The following is a 17,763-nucleotide window of genomic DNA, read 5'->3' as shown; positions in this document are numbered from 1 at the left end:
GAATGAATTCAAATGAGCCATTTTAATCTAGATTAATTCCAAAATTAATCTAGATTAATCTAGATTAAAAAAATTAATCTATGCCCACCTCTAGTAAAAATTCAAAATGTTGAACTATTCCTTTAAACAAGAGGAGGAAAGCAAGAAACTCTAACTGTATTCCTTCCGTGTACAATGTAATTAAAACCAATCCCTAACAGTCATTTGCCTAATTGAAATTCAACAGGCTTCAAACTTTATGAAATGCTCATTACGTTTTCTGCCCCCTTGATCATTTGAATGTTTCGGTTGAATTCTTCATGCAATCAACACATTTCACTGTGCCTCTGTGTAAGAGTTTTTGGCTGCTCAGCTCCAGTAGAAGGTAGGCAAAGCAATAATCTTTGAAATTTTTATCTTGTCGCAATAATTTCTGATTGATGAAAAACAACAGTGTCTTAGAGGTGCAACCTTCAGATGTTCTTTTTTTTATAGCCATAATTCCTCCTGACTCACTGTTTTGTTTCAACGAGGCACTTCAAAGCAATAGCAGCTGATTTCACCGAGCTAATCACACATTTCAAAGCAAAAAATGCTAACGTCAGTGCTAAATGCGAAAGATCTGTTGAAGCAACATTACTTGTCAATTTTTCCCAGAAAGTGAAGAAGCAATCTAATTTCCTGGGTGTGTTTCAAATTAAATTGAAAAAACAACTATTAAGGTCTTGAGATGGACAACCCGGCAAACCTCGAGCGAAAAAGGTGAAAGAGCAGCAACTTCATCAACAGAAACAACTCGGAGGGCGAAGAAAACCAGTCTGTGGCCCAAGCAAAATGATTGATTGGAAGAGCACTGTGAAAGCACAACAGCAGAGGAGGAGTAGCAGCTATACCAGCTTTAGAAAAGGTCATCGTAAAAAAATAAATAATAATAGAAAATAAATAAAAGAGTTTCAAAGACGGAGAAGAATGAAAAGACATGAGTCACAGTGGTGCGTTCACGGACCGGCGGTTTTTCCTCTACACACACCCACTCACCTCTCTGATGGCGGTGCAGAACTCACTCTGAAGGACTTTCTTCAAAGACTGGAGCTTGTGCCCGGGGACGTCGCCCGATTCCTGCAGCTTCTCAAGCAGCTCGATCGCTCTGGCAACATCTGGCAGAAAGATAAAAAGTAGGGTGTTAGTACTGTATAATATGTTTGTCGGGTTTTTTTTTATTGCATGGAGACATTTTTTAGCGCTCTCCAAAAAGAGGTTTTATCCAGCCCTGACGGAAAATCACCAGTGCAAAAATTATAAAAAAATTGAGAATAAGAATAGGTATTTAAAACCTCTCAGTGTGTTTCTAGTTCAGTCCAATTCAACCCCTATTTCTACCAGTTTCCGTGGTTTGGATAAATGATAAATAATCGCGTTATTTTAAAAGGCTACTATAAGTATTACTTTTTTCTTCATATCTATGGGTTCTTTAATCGTGTCACGTCGGAAAATGTCTCACGCTTCAGAACATGTAGGCATAGGCAAATACATGAACAGTAAAAATCCGCAAATAAGATAACACTGACTTCATGCCTTTAATGTTGCATAGTTGTGAGCTCAGAAAAAGTGTTCTGACATTATTGTGTATTGCATTGTCACCCCCCAAATGCCCATCCTGAACAAAAACCCTGGGGTACTCATGCCAAGGGGAAAGAGACAGTGGGAGAAAAAAAAATAAAAAAGTTGCATTCAATTACATTAACAGCACAGCCACGAGAGAGGCGATGAAGCGAATCAATGGGTGGGATAATGGAAATAGACTAAGTCAAGGCCAGCTGGGACATTCCGTGGATCGTTTGCATTGACCTACTAGCTCTGTGCATGAGAATATTCACAGAGCTATTCTTATGCACTGTAACACTTCCTGGTATGAGTGGGCACCGACGGGCATTACAAAGCATTTACACTTAAAGCCCCTGTAAACCCAAATCATTAAAATCCCTCTTACTATGTAATTTGGGGAGTAGAATGATATTAAGCATCTGAAAAGAGTTAGGCATATTTATCAATCCAAATAAAATATATTGATATTGGAGTTTGATCAACTTTACAGAAATGCTGTTTCGATGAGGCGGGCTGTGCTCTGGTTCTTATGACACAATAAGTATTTTGAACCAATCATGGCAGTTCTCTGCCCGAACATTCTATAAAAACAACACCTGCTGCCATGGAGACCGTTTAATACGGACACGCCCACACAGTCCTGTCAAGCGATATAAACAGCAATAAAGAAGTTTCTTTTAAGTGCTTATTGAGACACCCAACTTTGTTATCATATATTAATTTTTGCTATTTTGGACCAGGTTTCCTGAGGCTTTAACCGTATAAGCCTCAAGTTAGAGGCTTATGACTGACTCTCCAAGTCTACTGGGCTCTACCCTCCTCATAATTAGCCTATAGCAGAATGAGCCTGCCAACTTGGCTGATTAATTCCTTTCCCTCTGAAACTGGCAGACCAAATAGAAATACATAATTTAAGGAAAGAGAGAGAGGGAAGGGATTTGGTGCTCAATCACTGGTCTCCGTTGGGTCAACAACATGTTTAATCCGGCCTGTGTGTCCAGAGACCTGTGACCACACAAACAGGGAGGATGGAAGTGGAAACTTTAAGAGTTTCCCCGCATCCTATTTTCACCTAGAAATATATCGATTTGCCTTGTAGTTGCATGTTACTTGTGATAAGGGCAGCGACAAATGGTTGGGCTCACCATCGATTAAGCTGCTGATTATCTGACGTGTCATCTACATGATATTGTTGGGGATGCTCAACTTTAGAATGTCTATAATATTGCATTTCAAATTAAAAGGCTCACTGAACGAACCAGGTTTGACTGTGACCAACAATACAGTCTTTAAATGTCAGCATGGGGACTTGACTTTGAATTGCTTCAATACTCCAAAATATAACATTTTCAAAACCACATAAAAAGCACAAATGATCTGAACATTTCACACAACAAACACGTGTTTCATCTCTTGGAACGTGTATTTATAGCTTTCAGAGGCTTAAAAATATAATTTTCATTATGACAGCTGGCTTACTGTCAACAACAATGTTGTCAGTAGTAAAACTGAACTGTAAAGTTTGTGGGCCATGAAACAGAAACAATTAGTTGAAAGATGCTACACTCTCTGGAGCTGCAGTGTCAGGGGATAAATCTCCATGGATATGTAACGATATGCAACCCCTTTTAAATGACATACACTCATTTCATCCATTGATAAATTGAATTGAATTAATATATGGTAAAGTTAGTTTCTTAAATGTATCTTATTTCGATCAATTTCACACTTTATGTAGTTATTTAGTTGAACATTATTTTCTACCTACCAAGAACATCCAAACCTTATCTGACTGACAGCTATAGACGGATGTTTTAAATTCACGGCACCTCACCAAGCAAAAACAACATCCTCTTTTTTCCACAGTACCAACCAGGCTTGGTTGCACAACAAGGATCGATCAATACCGAACAGGCACATCTCCCACACACACCTATGTAAACAAGGCTTCTCAAATATTCTTTGCTCTTTCTGATTCATATCACTGTATATATTGAGTTTATTTCTTTGAAACTATTGGTCAGAAAAAAGGCGTGAAGGCGTGACCTTGGGTCTCTGGGACTATGACAAATCAATCAGATAATAATTGTTTTGTTGCAGCCCTAGGCACATTTGTCCTGAATGGCCTCAGTTCATCCTATACAATACATTCAAATGATAATATATACCATACTTAGTGTCACCATTACAAGCAGTAAGTAAATACACATTGACAAATCAATTTTTCTACACTGTCATAATAGCTGGCTGTTCCAGTGTCTCTTTTTCACAGTAAACAGGGATCCAACTGTGCATAGAGGCATGACACATGCGCAAGCACACACACACACACACACACACGCACGCACGCACGCACGCACGCACACACACACACACACACACACACAGATATGGAATTGTGGGAGTATAGCTCAATAAAGCAGGCGTCAGAAAAAAGAGTGCTTACTGTGTTTCAGATGTGTGGGAGCCAAGCAAAAGAGCTAATCTGTAGCTCTGACTGTGTGAATACTGTGTAAGGCCGTAATAAGGAAGTGTGAAGCCCGATAAGATGTTACCCCCTTTATTGTGTTTCTCCTCCGTACTAGGGCTACATATGAACACAATGAGCACGGCTGGCTGGCTCACAGAAATCCAATGCCAGTTTCTCTTTTCAAGCGCCTTGTAATAAAGCACAGAGGATTATATCGATCTGCTTGAAAATTGCAGGTAACGGCTTCGCAAGAACAAGTCCACTGAGGGTTGTATTGGCAGACCAAAGCATGGCGATGGAGGGGCCATGTCAGAATGACGCTAATCAACCCTTAATCAAACTCTACTCAGAATCTCATATAAAAATGGACACACGTATTTTAGTTATATAACTGTCATGGCTTTGTTGTTACACATTTTTTCTGTTGTATTTTGTCATTCCACATCCTTGCACATGCACACGCACAGACACACACACACACACACACACACACACACACACACACACACACACACACACACACACACACCTGTGCACCTTTCTTATTGTCCCCAAATGACCTTTCGCACTTAGCCCCACCCTATAGTTACTGTTCCTACGCCTACCAATGGTGGGTAGGATGGCCTAGAGGAAAGGTGGCTGACAAGTTACCATGAGGTCACTGGTTTGATCCACGGCACCGGACATGAGGGTGTTAGTTGTAAAACAAACTAGGAGTGGCTGGTATTACGTCTACGGTGCCCACCATCTCTACCATTGTGTCCTTGAGCAAGACACTTTACCCCAAAACTGCTCCAGGGGCGCTGTACTATGGCTGACCCTGCGCTCTGACCCCTCTGAAGTGTGGTAACATGAGAGGGGATATGCGAAAAGACAAATTTCCCAACCATTGACTAATAAAGTAACTTAACTTAAGCTCTCCACTCTTGAACAGATAATGCAATAACAAACAACAATGGCAGACTTTTTACATATCTTTTTTTTAAACAATTAGGGCTCATTGATGTATTTCAGATGGACTTAAAACTATCACATCAAATCCACTATATTAAAGTGCTGATTTTCTTCCCCAACTAATAGACAAAACAAGTCTGAATAACTTGTAATGAGCTGGTACTTCCAAGCAGTGAGTGCATCAGTCTGAGAGCTTTATGAGCATTTCTTTCTCATTACGCAGAAGTCAAGGGGCCACCTAGATGAGATTTTTTTTCCTTTCTTTTCTCTCAGACGTTATTTGCCTTGACATGCTCATTAGCACCATTTTCTCTATCCACATCAAAAGCACCCGGAGTATAGGCGTTTGGAACCTTCTTCAAAACATTGAAATTGCACACATTTCTTCGGGTGCTTTCATCTCTCAGATGAAAAGTGATGGCTGCCCATTTCCTGATAAAATCTTTCTAAGTTGAATTAGGGTGATTCAAAATGTTTTGAACTTACAGCATCAAACAGAGGAGAGGGGTAGTTTGAATTCAATTAGCTCTTCCGATGTAACCTGAATTGCATGACGTGTCTCTTTGCAGTTTTACCCCAATGTAAAAGCATAGGGACACACACACAATGTGATTGCAGACACACACACACACACACACGCACGCACGCACGCACACACACACACATACACACACACGCACACACACAAAGGTAATATGTGGTAATAATATACTTTTCTGGTTCACACTGAGCAGATCAGAGGAAATGAGATGTCTGCTGGCACATTTTCCAATCTCTGCTTCCAGTGAAATCTTATCTAACACAGAAATGATGTCGGCAAAAGATGTTTTCTCCTTCGTTGTCGCACTGTTTTTCATTTACACAGGAGATATCGCTGTGTTACATCTGTAAACAAAATCAAAGCTTGATTTAAATGTTGCCTGATAACTGGTCTGATAAACCAGCACTTGACTGCTGGATTTTATGTAGGACATAATGGTGTGCAGATATTAACATAAAAGAAATATCCCTGTTGTTTATCGTCTTCATAACTCAAATGAACAACGCAGAATATGTCTCACAAGATCAATATACCACTGCTCTGCATGCTGAATGTAGCTGAAAATTTGCCATTGAAGCCATTGAAGGAAGGGTCATTGTGTTCCATGACCAAGCAGTTCAGATGACTGCGGGGGGGGGGGGGGGGGGATTGCACGCAGTTCAATCTGAACGTTGAAAGGAAAGAAAATTCCTGAATCACATGTGCGGCGAATTGACACATTACACGACCTACGGTAACAGTTTAGCAGTCAGAGGTAGAAATAAAAAATTATACTACTTTGATAACACTGACATAACCACGGTGAAAGACCAACAATAATCTCATGTTATACATTGAGATTGGAAGAAGAGGCCTACTGCGAAAAAACAAATGTAGCACAGTTGGAGATAACACCCACGTTGGGGAACCTGCTATATGCACTATGCATGTGTGTGTCTATTAATAACTTCAGCTGGAGGGTAATGCATGAAATTAAAAACACACCAATGACTAACCAACTCTGCTATGCAAAGAAACGACACGCATGAACACTTCTACAACATGTCCTAGATTATAATAAGTATTTTTAAGCCATGTATAACTTCACTGCTGCTGTATTCAAGGTACTTCTATGTACAAATCAAAATGTTGTGTGAAGAAATAAATGAAATAATGTAAAATGTGAATACAAAAGTCAGCCGTTTATTACTGAATACTACTACACTAACGGTTACCCAAAATAGATTAAGTCACTGTGAGTATCCTTTTTTATGCTTAGTTTTACATGCACTTGCATATGGATTTTATAATATGGCACTTTTTATGTCCTATGCCCTTTTATGCTTACTATGAAGTCATTTCTATTTGTTTATATGGTTTGTTGAGTTGTGTTGACATTTGTATTTTGTACAGTCCTATGACGCTTTTATTTAAATAGATTTTGATCGATTGATTGATTGATTGAATTCCGTGTCACCATCATCATCACCATGATCGACATTTTGGATGACCTCTGATAACCTCCGTTATTAATGTGCAACATCATTATTCTCATATCATCCCAGGGTCTGCTGTTCCATCTCTGCCTTCATTCCTGGCCCTTTTATCATTTTGCATATTTCCAACCATGGACATTGCAGACTTTGCTTTTCCCCTACATGTTTGCCTATGTTGTGCATTTGCATCTTTTTTACATCAGCAACACAGGTGAATTTTTTTTGAACATACTGTATGAGCCACCTCTACACTTCATAGTAATCCAGACCAAATCCCCTTTTTCACTGAAAATGCCGTTAAGGGAAATCAAGTTCCACCCTCAAGTGCTTTACTGCCCTGTATCTCTATCTCACAGTTCTGTGCTTTAGGGCATTCAGCAGGTCCAGATCTGTACATCTGTACACCCCCCCCCCCCCATCCCTCCATTAATGAAAAATATACGCTCAACTTCCACGCTGACAACACCAACTATTCCAAATTTAGCATTTCTCTTAAGCAACCAGACGGTATGCAATTAGGTCAATCTGGATGTGTCATCTGACAGATTCTTCTCCGATGGAAGTCGAGAGCTGGGGGAGCTGATGCTAGATGAGGATATTTTTAAAGATCATGACACAAGAAAAAAAAAGTGTTATCTTTCTCGCTCATTAACTGCCACAAAAAAGCTTAGAAAAATACATCAGGATATTGCAAAGTGCAAATTATTTAAAAAAAATATTTTAACTTTTGAAATCTTTGAGGAGATAATACCAGTCAAAATACCTTGCGTGCATTCTACCTCAAAACTTCAGTTGCAGTGTAATGCAATGCTGCCATTATTAACCAGAGTGATGAAACCAGCGGATATCTTGTCAGCAGTTAATTTAACTCTGCTACACTTGGGATGAGGATATTCTCATTATTGATACACACTGATTAAACTAGCTAAGTTTAATGAGTTTAATGCAAGTTTTTTAATTACGTGAGTGTCAAGAGTTCACTTATACCTTCCTCGAACAAAGTTTCAATTGTTCTTTGATGAAGGAACCACAGTGTTTATACCTTCCCAAAACACCACCAACATTAAATGTAGCATTAAAGTCCCTAAACATAGCCCTTTTCTTTTCAAATCGCATGATATATCCTACAGATTTTACTGCTGGCTCCAACCTCTACTTTTGTGCTCTCTCATACATTCAGTTTAAGGTGTTCTAGTGCTTCAAACAGAATTTAAAAAAAAACTATTAAAAGAGACTGTTTCATTTTGGAAGAAGATCCATACAAAATCAATTTTCTCCTTTTAACATCAAACTGCAAAGATTGTGAACGGATGCATGAAGTTTCAGGGGCCTTACGGTGTCTTCAAGTGGGATTGTGTTTACATTGTGTTCGCAAGCAAGAGTGGGAAGTAATTGATTAGTGTCATGAGTGATGATGTACACTGACGACATCCTGTTTTGTTTTTCTACCGCTGACGTTGAAATGCACCATTTATCATCTTTTGACACAGGAAAACATGACAACATCCGTTTGTGTTGTCAGTCGCCTGGCAACAGTGTGCGTCTGCGACTTGAATTACTTGAATGCCAAACATACACAGTACTTGACTTCCCCTGTCCAAACAAGACCTCCTCAAAATCAATTTGAAGGCAGCACTTCAGCACAGCTGGGAGTAAGAGGTTGACTGTTAATTGGATTTTTCTATTAAAAGATTAGTCAACAGAAAGAGATATACTAATAAATTTGGACAATTTAATATGAATCTGAAAATCTTGCACGTATGATCTAGTTCGCTTTCTTTCACTGTGTTTTTGTTATTGTATCAAGGGGGGGGGGGGAAATCTTTTTGTAGTGTGAATCTCCCGAAGCCCAACCATTTCAAATTGTCCATTTCAGCAACAGCGAGAAATATACTGTCCAATAAATGGGATAGAAATACACACTTCTCCACGTACACTGGCATGAAAACACCAGAACATATAATGCATTTACAGGAAATGTTGTGTTCGGAGTAAAAAGGGCAGTCAGTAATGTTTTCTGTATTTCTCAGAAAAAAATATTAATCTCTTAGCCATTACAGCAATTTATATACAGCATTAATGCAACAGGTTACCCGGCCTCTAACCCTCTCTCGCTGTAGAAAAAGCTTTTTGTACCATTTAAGGTAGAAATACATACAAATTAATTCAAAGGAGCCGTTTTCCTTCAAAAATTGTGTGTTTATAACTAACTAGAAATGTCAAATAATAAATAATATGAGTGATTCTGTGGCGAACACGCTTAGCCAACAGTTCACGTATTGAATAGTTAGATCTCATTCTCACCCATTAGCTCGAAGTAACCCATGATGATGAGCAATATATTAAAGCCTCTGGAAATCGTGGTTTCAAAGAGAGAAAATCAATATATGATATCAAAGCTATAAGATGGATGGATAAACAATAAGCAATAAAACTTCATACATATAAAACTTAGACCGTTTGAGGGGCCTGTGTTGCCGTGGACATATCAACTGTCGTGATTAGTTCAACATACTTATTGTGTCAAGAACCAAAGCATATCCCACCTCATCTAAAGCTATTTTTTTGTAAAGTTTGTTAAACTCAAATGAAAATATCTTTATATTTAGATTGATAAATATGCATAACTCTTTGCAGATGCTTACTATCATGCCACCAACTCCCCAAATTACAGCTAGAGGGATTGTGTGGATTTGGGTTTACAAGACCTTTAAGTAATTTAATCAAAGAGAAACCCATGCTTACCTCAGCACCCTGTCCACATAATGTACACAAAAGGTCTCTTAAAGTTCAATCTGTTTTGTAAGAAGAGAATAATTCAATGCAAGAAAAGACAAAATAATGGTATAAATGACGCAGTACCCCGCAAGAAACCCATTCCCCCGGGCTCTTCAAACACCAGACTGTGAATTAAAAAGGTCATACTCATCAATCGCCTATTAGAGGAAAAGGCACAAAGCCGAACAAAGCCACAGTGACATGTACTGAAGGCTTCAACGCTCCACAAGGCTCAACAACATTGTTGTGGGGACGCTTTGGAGCCAGGCAACGCTCCAGTTTTCTGATATAATTAGTCAATGTATAACAGTGGCAGCACTGAGTGTAATTCATTTTCAGTTCTTGGAAGTGTCAGTCCGGCAAAACTGCAAATCTATCTATCTATCTATCTATCTATCTATCTATCTATCTATCTATCTATCTATCTATCTATCTATCTATCTATCTATCTATCTATCTATCTATCTATCTATCTATCTATCTATCTATCTATCTATCTATCTATCTATCTATCTATCTATCTATCTATCTATCTATCTATCTATCTATCTATCTATCTATCTATCTATCCATCCATCCATCCATCCATCCATCCATCCATCCATCCATCCATCCATCCATCCATCCATCCATCCATCCATCCATCCATCCATCCATCTGCACTTTATAAACCTTTGCAATAGGAAGATGTGCAATTACGTAAACCAGCCCTTTTGATACCTTCACACTTAGGCACTTTAGCACTTAACACCGATTTCCATGGTCCCCTAATTTCGGGTTTGTCGTGAGCAATATTGTTTATTGCTTGTCTGTTTGTTTATTGCACTCTCTTACTGCTATATTTCTTATTGATTGATTGGGTTTGTGATATGTTGTTTTAACTTTTATATTTTTATAGTTTTTCTCAGTTGCTTTGGTGCTTTTCTCAGATCAGAATGAAAATTATCATAACTATTAGTTCAACCTCCACAACATTTAGTCATTTGAGCACATCATAGTAGCAATTTCTCCTTCTTCTGAACAAATTTCAAATGGTTTTGGACATGTATCAGTTGCTTTCATACAATTCTCTGCTGTTTTATAACATTGTCATTTGCTTATGTCATGTCAGTCAAAATTAACTATGCTTATGGATGCTGAATAGTCGTTCCCAATAAAACTAATAGTCTTCATTTCATTGCTTGAGTCATTACATACAAAATTGCTGAACTAGTTCAAAATCAAATTCTGTCAAGCAAATTTTATACCTTTCTTTATAATTTTTTCCTGGAAATGTGTCCTAAATTTAAAAATTGCTCTCAGGTGGACTTCAGCTTTCACTCACGAGGAGGTGTGTGAAGCATTAGTTGTAACCAATGACTTTCCTCGCTGCATTGCAAGGGATAATATCCGTTGTGATGTAGATGAAATATGTGGCCAGACGGACAGGAACGTCTGGATGTGCCAGAATGATTTACCTATATATGTTCAGTTACAATATGTCCTGTTATATTGTTCACATTTGTGCACAGCTCTACCAAAAGGGTGATTTTTTATGTTTGTTCTAAATAAATGACTGAAGTGTATTTTTCTTTTGCACAATGCTGTAGAATTGCAAAGAGCATATACAGTAAAAATGTGAAACATACGTATTCAGTGTCTTGTACTCACTTACTCCCCTAACTACAGCAATGTGTAACTTTACTGTAGTTTTCAAATGGCTGTACAAGTAGTGTATAGTGCTGTCTTGAGCATTTTCAGGTAGTGTCACCGAGTTCTGACCTTTTTTTTGCATCGGAAAACACTGAGAGAATAAACTGTTATAATGAAAACATGACAAAGCCATTTGACTATCTTGTTCATAAACGATGGTGTCAAGACTTCTCATTTTGATGACACTGGCAGTTTCATTGACATGAATACTTGCTAGACTATCCATTTTGAGCAAGCGACGTACTTTTGCAGGTTATCCACTAGGTTTTGCAGTTTGCACTAATTGTTTTGAGAAATGCACTAACTGCTATGCAAATGTTAATAGTGATGTGAGAAAAGCACCAAAGCGACTGAGAAAAACTGTAACATCAACCTGCCAAAAGAACTATAGATGTAAATTAGCCACTGGTTATAATCTTGCATATTACACAAATGTTCATCAATATGCACTGTACCTATTTGCCCCCATGAGGAATTTTGAGTAATTACAACAACACTCTTGCGGCGCATCTACATGAGGTAAGCCTTTGGTGTTCGCGCATGGATTTCATTCCTTCTGCTGTACGTCCAGGTTTTATCAACAACTGAAATATTTCTTGGGCGCTTCTTTGGATTTTTCTGAGCTCCTGCACCAGTGTTTGGGGGTGACACCAGTGTGTAAACGCTGCCATGAGAATTACAGAGATAGTTTTGTGGAGCTGATAGGCTTAATCAACTTTGTGTCAACTCATTCGGTGATGGCTCGAATGTAACCGACTTTCATTTAAATGAAAAAAGTTACACACTATGGCTTTAAATAAATAAATATATCTCAATCATACTGAAATGACCTCTCTCTCCACTCCTACCTTCTGAACCCTGTGAGATGCTGTCTGGATGCAACGCTGCCATGCTAGAATAAACACGCGCTGAGAAGGCATTGCCATCTGCCACTGCTGCTTTGACCTATGGGTGTCCTTGGTGCCCTTGGCAACTCTGCTGCTTATTTCGGGCCATAAAAAACTGTAATAATCACCGTCTGAATGAATAATATGGGACGACAGGGTTTTCACCAAACAAGTCCTGTCCCCTCGCCAAGAGAATTAGCTATAATTCGCCCCACTACGACCATCCCCTCAAAGCATGACAGATAAATCACTTCTTGAGGGCTAATGGCTCCTGCAAAAAGCCAGCGACGAGAAAAAAAACATAGTGCTTATTGTTGTCTTCATCCCTACTAATCACCGGACAGTGTAACCTCCAAGGCAATAAATCAGAACAACTTTTTTATTCCTATAATAAAAGGAGTAGAAATATAACCGGCTATGAGTGACGTCAGCATGTCAAGCGCACCCTTTTAATCCTTCAAATCGCTGGAGTGACTGCGAGCATGTGATGGGAATAAGGACCTGGCCTCAAATCAGTGAACTCACCATGATCTCTCTCTCTCTCTCTCTCTCTCTCTCTCTCTCTCTCTCTCTCTCTCTCCGTCCCTCCCTCCCACAGGCAACCCAATGCCTGGAGCAGCAAAGTGCAACAGTTATTCCTCTTGGCCTATTAAAACAGGAGGTTATAAACTGTACAGAATGTGTTTACTTCACCAGACCTTGCCACATAGTGAAGAAAACAAACAAACAAAAACAGCACGTATTTAGAGGAAGTAAGGGAGGTTCTTCCTAGAGTTGCTATTTAGAAGCAAACAGCTTCACAGGGAGGAATGCGCTGTAGAAAAACACCGAGATGAGCGTCTGTGGACCACAGTGTGATGCAGCAACAAGATGTTGCCTTCTGTTTAAGGAGCACAACAACACAACTGTCCCCAAACATCTATTTCTATCAAGTCTTTCCTAAGGTACTCCTCTCTCGCTCGTCCTGTATAACAAACAGCTGTGTTTTGGGGTTATCCAAGGTCATTCTGGTGAAAATGGAGGAAGTAGGCCTATCCAGCTGAAGCAGAAGTACTGTAGATGATGTAAATCTTTCAACATCAAAGTTTGCTTGATAAGTGTGTGACAGTTCAGTTTTCTTTTAATCACCACAGTTATTTATGGGATGTGGATATACAGATTTAGAGTATAATAGTCATAATTGATTATAGGTCATAGTTCTATTCACATTCAGTCAGTTCTCCTCAAGGGCTCCAAATTTCCATCTAAATTCAGATTTTAGCAGCGTTGTTTTGCACTGCTGATCAGTTTGTCGGTCCACCACTTTGGTGATCACGACTTGACTGGATGGATTGCTATGAATGTTGGTACTATTTAGCCGTATCATTGGGTTGGAAATGTCTAATATTTTGGTTTATGAGACAAAACTGCAGAGCTAAAGACAGCTGAAGCCAATCCGCCTATGCTTCACTTTGTGTTAGTAGTGGCTAATTGGCTAATGTTAGCATTTTTTGATAGAAATTGCTTGCCGGTGCTACCATTTGTTTTCTTCAATTTGCAAATACTGCACACAACCAATATCCATTTTGGCAGAGGGGTCCTTACCGGAACTAGAGCCAGTCATTCAAGTTTCAGACTAAATTAGTTGAGAGATCCACCCACCCACTTTGACCTCTGCTCTTCACTGCATCATATCACAAAAGGTCATCATTTTGTGGGACTGCTTCTTGTCATTAAATGCCATGGGCTCTACAGGGAGTTTTATGAATTATTCAGGCAGCTTCCAATCCATTGTTCTTGACAGGGAGTTGGTGGCTTTGCTTATCGCAGTCGGTTTCCGGCGCCGACAATAACAGGAAGGCCGGTGTGTTGTAAGATCCTTTCATCCTGCTGAGAGCCAACAAGCCGAGGGGGAGCTCTGGAAATGAACATTTCTGTCTGAATTTCCTCCCCACATGCGCTCCACACACTCACGACTCACAAGACGGAACTAGCTTCCCATTAGCCATTATAATGTTTTCTCTGAAAAAAAATGGCAGCAGCTAAAAAAAAAAGAGAGCCTGTAATGTTGCCTCTCTCTCTCAGTCTCTCTCTCTCTCTCTGACAGCTCCTGTGTGAAACTATCATTACTATTGCTCGTATAAAGAGTATAGCGTCAGGGTCGCCTATAAGAGGGGGAAAGTAGGAAAGCTTTCTAGGGCCCACCAAAATATTGCAGAAAGTGTCCGTCCATCATGTAGCCCCCTTCATGGGAATGAGTTCATAAGTTAAGTTAAGTTCTCTTTATTTAGTCAATTTACAAATTTGTCTTTTCGCACATCCCCTCTCAAGTTACCACACTTCGGAGGGGGTCAGAGCGCAGGGTCAGCCTGCTCAAGGACACAATAGATGATGGGCACCGTACATGTAATACCAGCCACCACTTGTATTAGAAATAACACCCTCCTGTCCAGTGCCTGGGATCGAACCAGCGACCTCATGGCTACTGGTTGGCCCCTCTTCCTCTAGGCCATCCTACCACCCTTCATGCACAAGCATTGACATGAGTAAAGCATCTGTAAAGGGGGCTGGGCCTGCGTGGCATTACAACTGCCAGTCCCTGACCGGTCCTATTCATAAGCATGTGAATATCAATCACCAGCCCCCCTTTGCATGCAGGGCCAAGGTCACGTCTGAATCCCTGCTCCAACAAATGATCAGATAGGGCAGTTTAAAAGCCTGTTTATCAGTACAGCTTAGCACTCTTCTATATATGTCTTTAGGATGAGTGGAGACATTGGAAAAGCCTGGGTCGTTTTGTTTATCTGTTTGCCTGCTGCAATCTTCAGACTCATTTCATTATCTGTGCATGGTACAGCCAGCTGATTGTGCATCGGTTAAGCTTGACTGCCCACCAGCATTAATAAGCTTCAGTGAAGAACAAATTGCAATCGAGCGCAGATAGACAAAAATCGAATTACTGATAGCTGAAAAATGATACATTGTGTCCCATTACTTTGGATTCCCCATAACAAGTGTCACCGGTCAGATTAAACTGCAGTGTAATAATTTATGCTCCCACCAGATGAGTTGTATTTATAGTCAGTCACCTCCTGTGGCTTGGAAGTAATTCGGGAGCTGATGCTGGCTTTGCTTGTTGGCACAGAGGACATAGATAAGGTGTCTGCTCTCTCGAAATTCGACAACATCCGTTTCCTATGCCAGTCTTGTGCAATATTACATTTCGCCAGTGGATTTGCATTTGATCTGATTGTAAGACCTGTTTTTTTGTTGCTAGTACTTAAAGCTATAGTGCGTATCTTCTTTGGCCCCCAAGAGGAATTCTGAGTAACAACAACAACACTGTCGGCACACCAACATGAGGTAAGCCTTCAGTGATCGCCCATGGATTAAATTCCTTCTGCTGTACGTCCAAGTTTTTTTCTTAGCAGAATCAACAACTAAAACATTTTGTGTCGGGGAGGGGGGAACTGACATTCATTAATGTGAAAAAGTTACACAATATAGCTTTAGGTAAGGTGGTAACATTGGGGCATCCAATCATTAAAGACACTACAACATAAAATAGCACACATTCAAATAGAGATTTTTTAACAGGAAAGCATATGGGGATTTAATGTGAGTCAGTGCTGCACCAGCCTGTTCTGTATATAGGACATTTTGCGCTTATTAAAATCTCCCAGTGGCATTATATGATATCACTAAGGGCTTCAGCATTTTGTAAAATATCCAATTTGTTGTAGGATAGAAGCACGGTACAAATGGTAAATCTGAAGAAAAAAAAATCCATCCTGGAGGCATTAGGCTGCTGTCCATGTGAATGAGGTCAGGGGATGCACAAATATGTGTTTAAGTCACATGGTCTATAATTACATAGCCATTACCTCAGCACTAGTAAACACTGCCTGTGGTGCACTAGCAAAATATAGGCTGGGTTAAAAGCATCACAAGATATCATTAACAAATTGCAAAAAAGCCATTGAAAATTCTTATGCATGCAGTCACCAACCTGCCTGGCTTGTGCACCTGCCCAATTCCAAAAGACAAAAGTTGTCCCTCTCTCCCTATGTGACAAGGTAAATTTTCATTCAAAAGCGCTTCTGTAGCTGAGGCTTTTTGAAAACGGATGAAGAGCACACGAGAGAGAGAGAGAGAGAGAGAGAGAGAGAGAGAGAGAGAGAGAGAGAGAGAGAGAGAGAGAGAGACACGAGCTGGATAATATTAGCGAGGAGATTACATAATATATATGGGAATAAACTAAATGCACTGAATGAACGCGTTTGTAGGGGCTTTTAAATTGCTAAACAAATGGTGGGAATCAATGCATTTTTGCCCGGAAAGGACTCCGTAATAATTTTAACAGAGGAAACACGCTCTCCATTCTGAGAGATGCGCTCACAGACTAGCTGACAGCCTGCACGCTCTTTATACTAGTGCGAGGTTCAGATTGCCATGAAATAACCAGCACATTGCATGGAAATTTAAAAATCGGACACAAACAGACGGGATTGCCAGTTCCTCGTAGAAGTTTTCGAAACGTAAAAAACAAACAAAATAAAACAGTCAATTGACAAGCACTGATACAAATTGCAAAAGCTGCGAGAGCGCCTTACCTCGATCCAGATAGAGCGGTTGGACCACTGTCGCCATGACTGCTGTTTACTGGAGACTGAAAGAGACTACGAGAGCTGCAGCATCACCGAGAGAGAGAGAGAGAGAGAGAGGGGAGAGAGAGCAAGAGTGTGTATGTGTGTGAGGGAGACGAGATTGAGAATGTCTGTGTGTGTGTGTGTGTGTGTGTGTGTGTGTGTGTGTGTGTGTGTGTGTGTGTGAGAGAGAGAGAGAGAGAGAGAGAGAGAGAGAGAGAGAGAGAGAGAGAGAGATTAATCTCCCTCCATCCTCACAATACCTCATCACCTGGCATTGATTGCACAGGAACAGCAGCATCACACACACACGGACTGTGAAAGCATAAAAGTCCATCTTGACTTGATAAGTCTGGATCAGGTTTTATAGTACGCCAGTCCACTATAATAAAAATATAGTATATTTAAATCCCTTCAGTTAAGATTTTTCCTGTTATAAAATTAATTTCCCATGGAAATAAGTGAAACCATCATTTAACTATTAAAAGATTTTATTTCACACCTTTGAAGAGATTTTTTATCACTACAGTACATTCAAATTGCTTGTTAAAAGTGATGATATAGCAGTTGAGTCGTGGATGAGTGCATGTCAGCGGCTATAGTAGACCTATAATAAAAAATAAGAAGGCACAGGAGACTGATAAAAACACCAGTGCACTATGTGGCCAAAAGTATATGGACAATTTTGGAACCCAGATGTAGGAATTTAGCTGCCAGAGCATTAGTGAGGTTGTCCTACCTTTATTTGTATTTTACA

General features: G+C 39.7%; 1 protein-coding gene across 1 annotated transcript in view; it reads right to left on the bottom strand.

Annotated features, from left to right (window-relative positions):
• The window catches only part of lin7a (lin-7 homolog A (C. elegans)), a 38,762-nt gene extending 21,744 nt beyond the window's left edge, over window positions 1–17,018 (bottom strand). The window contains exons 1-2 of the mRNA XM_080050721.1: window positions 16,974–17,018; window positions 1,018–1,136 (exon numbers count right to left, since the gene is read on the bottom strand). Of these exons, the coding sequence (XP_079906847.1) occupies window positions 1,018–1,136; window positions 16,974–17,010 (156 nt within the window). The 5' untranslated portion in view covers window positions 17,011–17,018. The remainder of the gene's footprint in view (window positions 1–1,017; window positions 1,137–16,973) is intronic.
• Window positions 17,019–17,763: the final 745 nt, after the last annotated feature.

Source organism: Ammodytes marinus (assembly GCF_949987685.1).
Source record: "Ammodytes marinus genome assembly, chromosome: 22".
Taxonomy (NCBI): Eukaryota; Metazoa; Chordata; class Actinopteri; order Uranoscopiformes; family Ammodytidae; genus Ammodytes; species Ammodytes marinus.
Note: the sequence above shows the minus strand (reverse complement) of the source record. Positions and strands in the feature narration are given on the sequence as shown.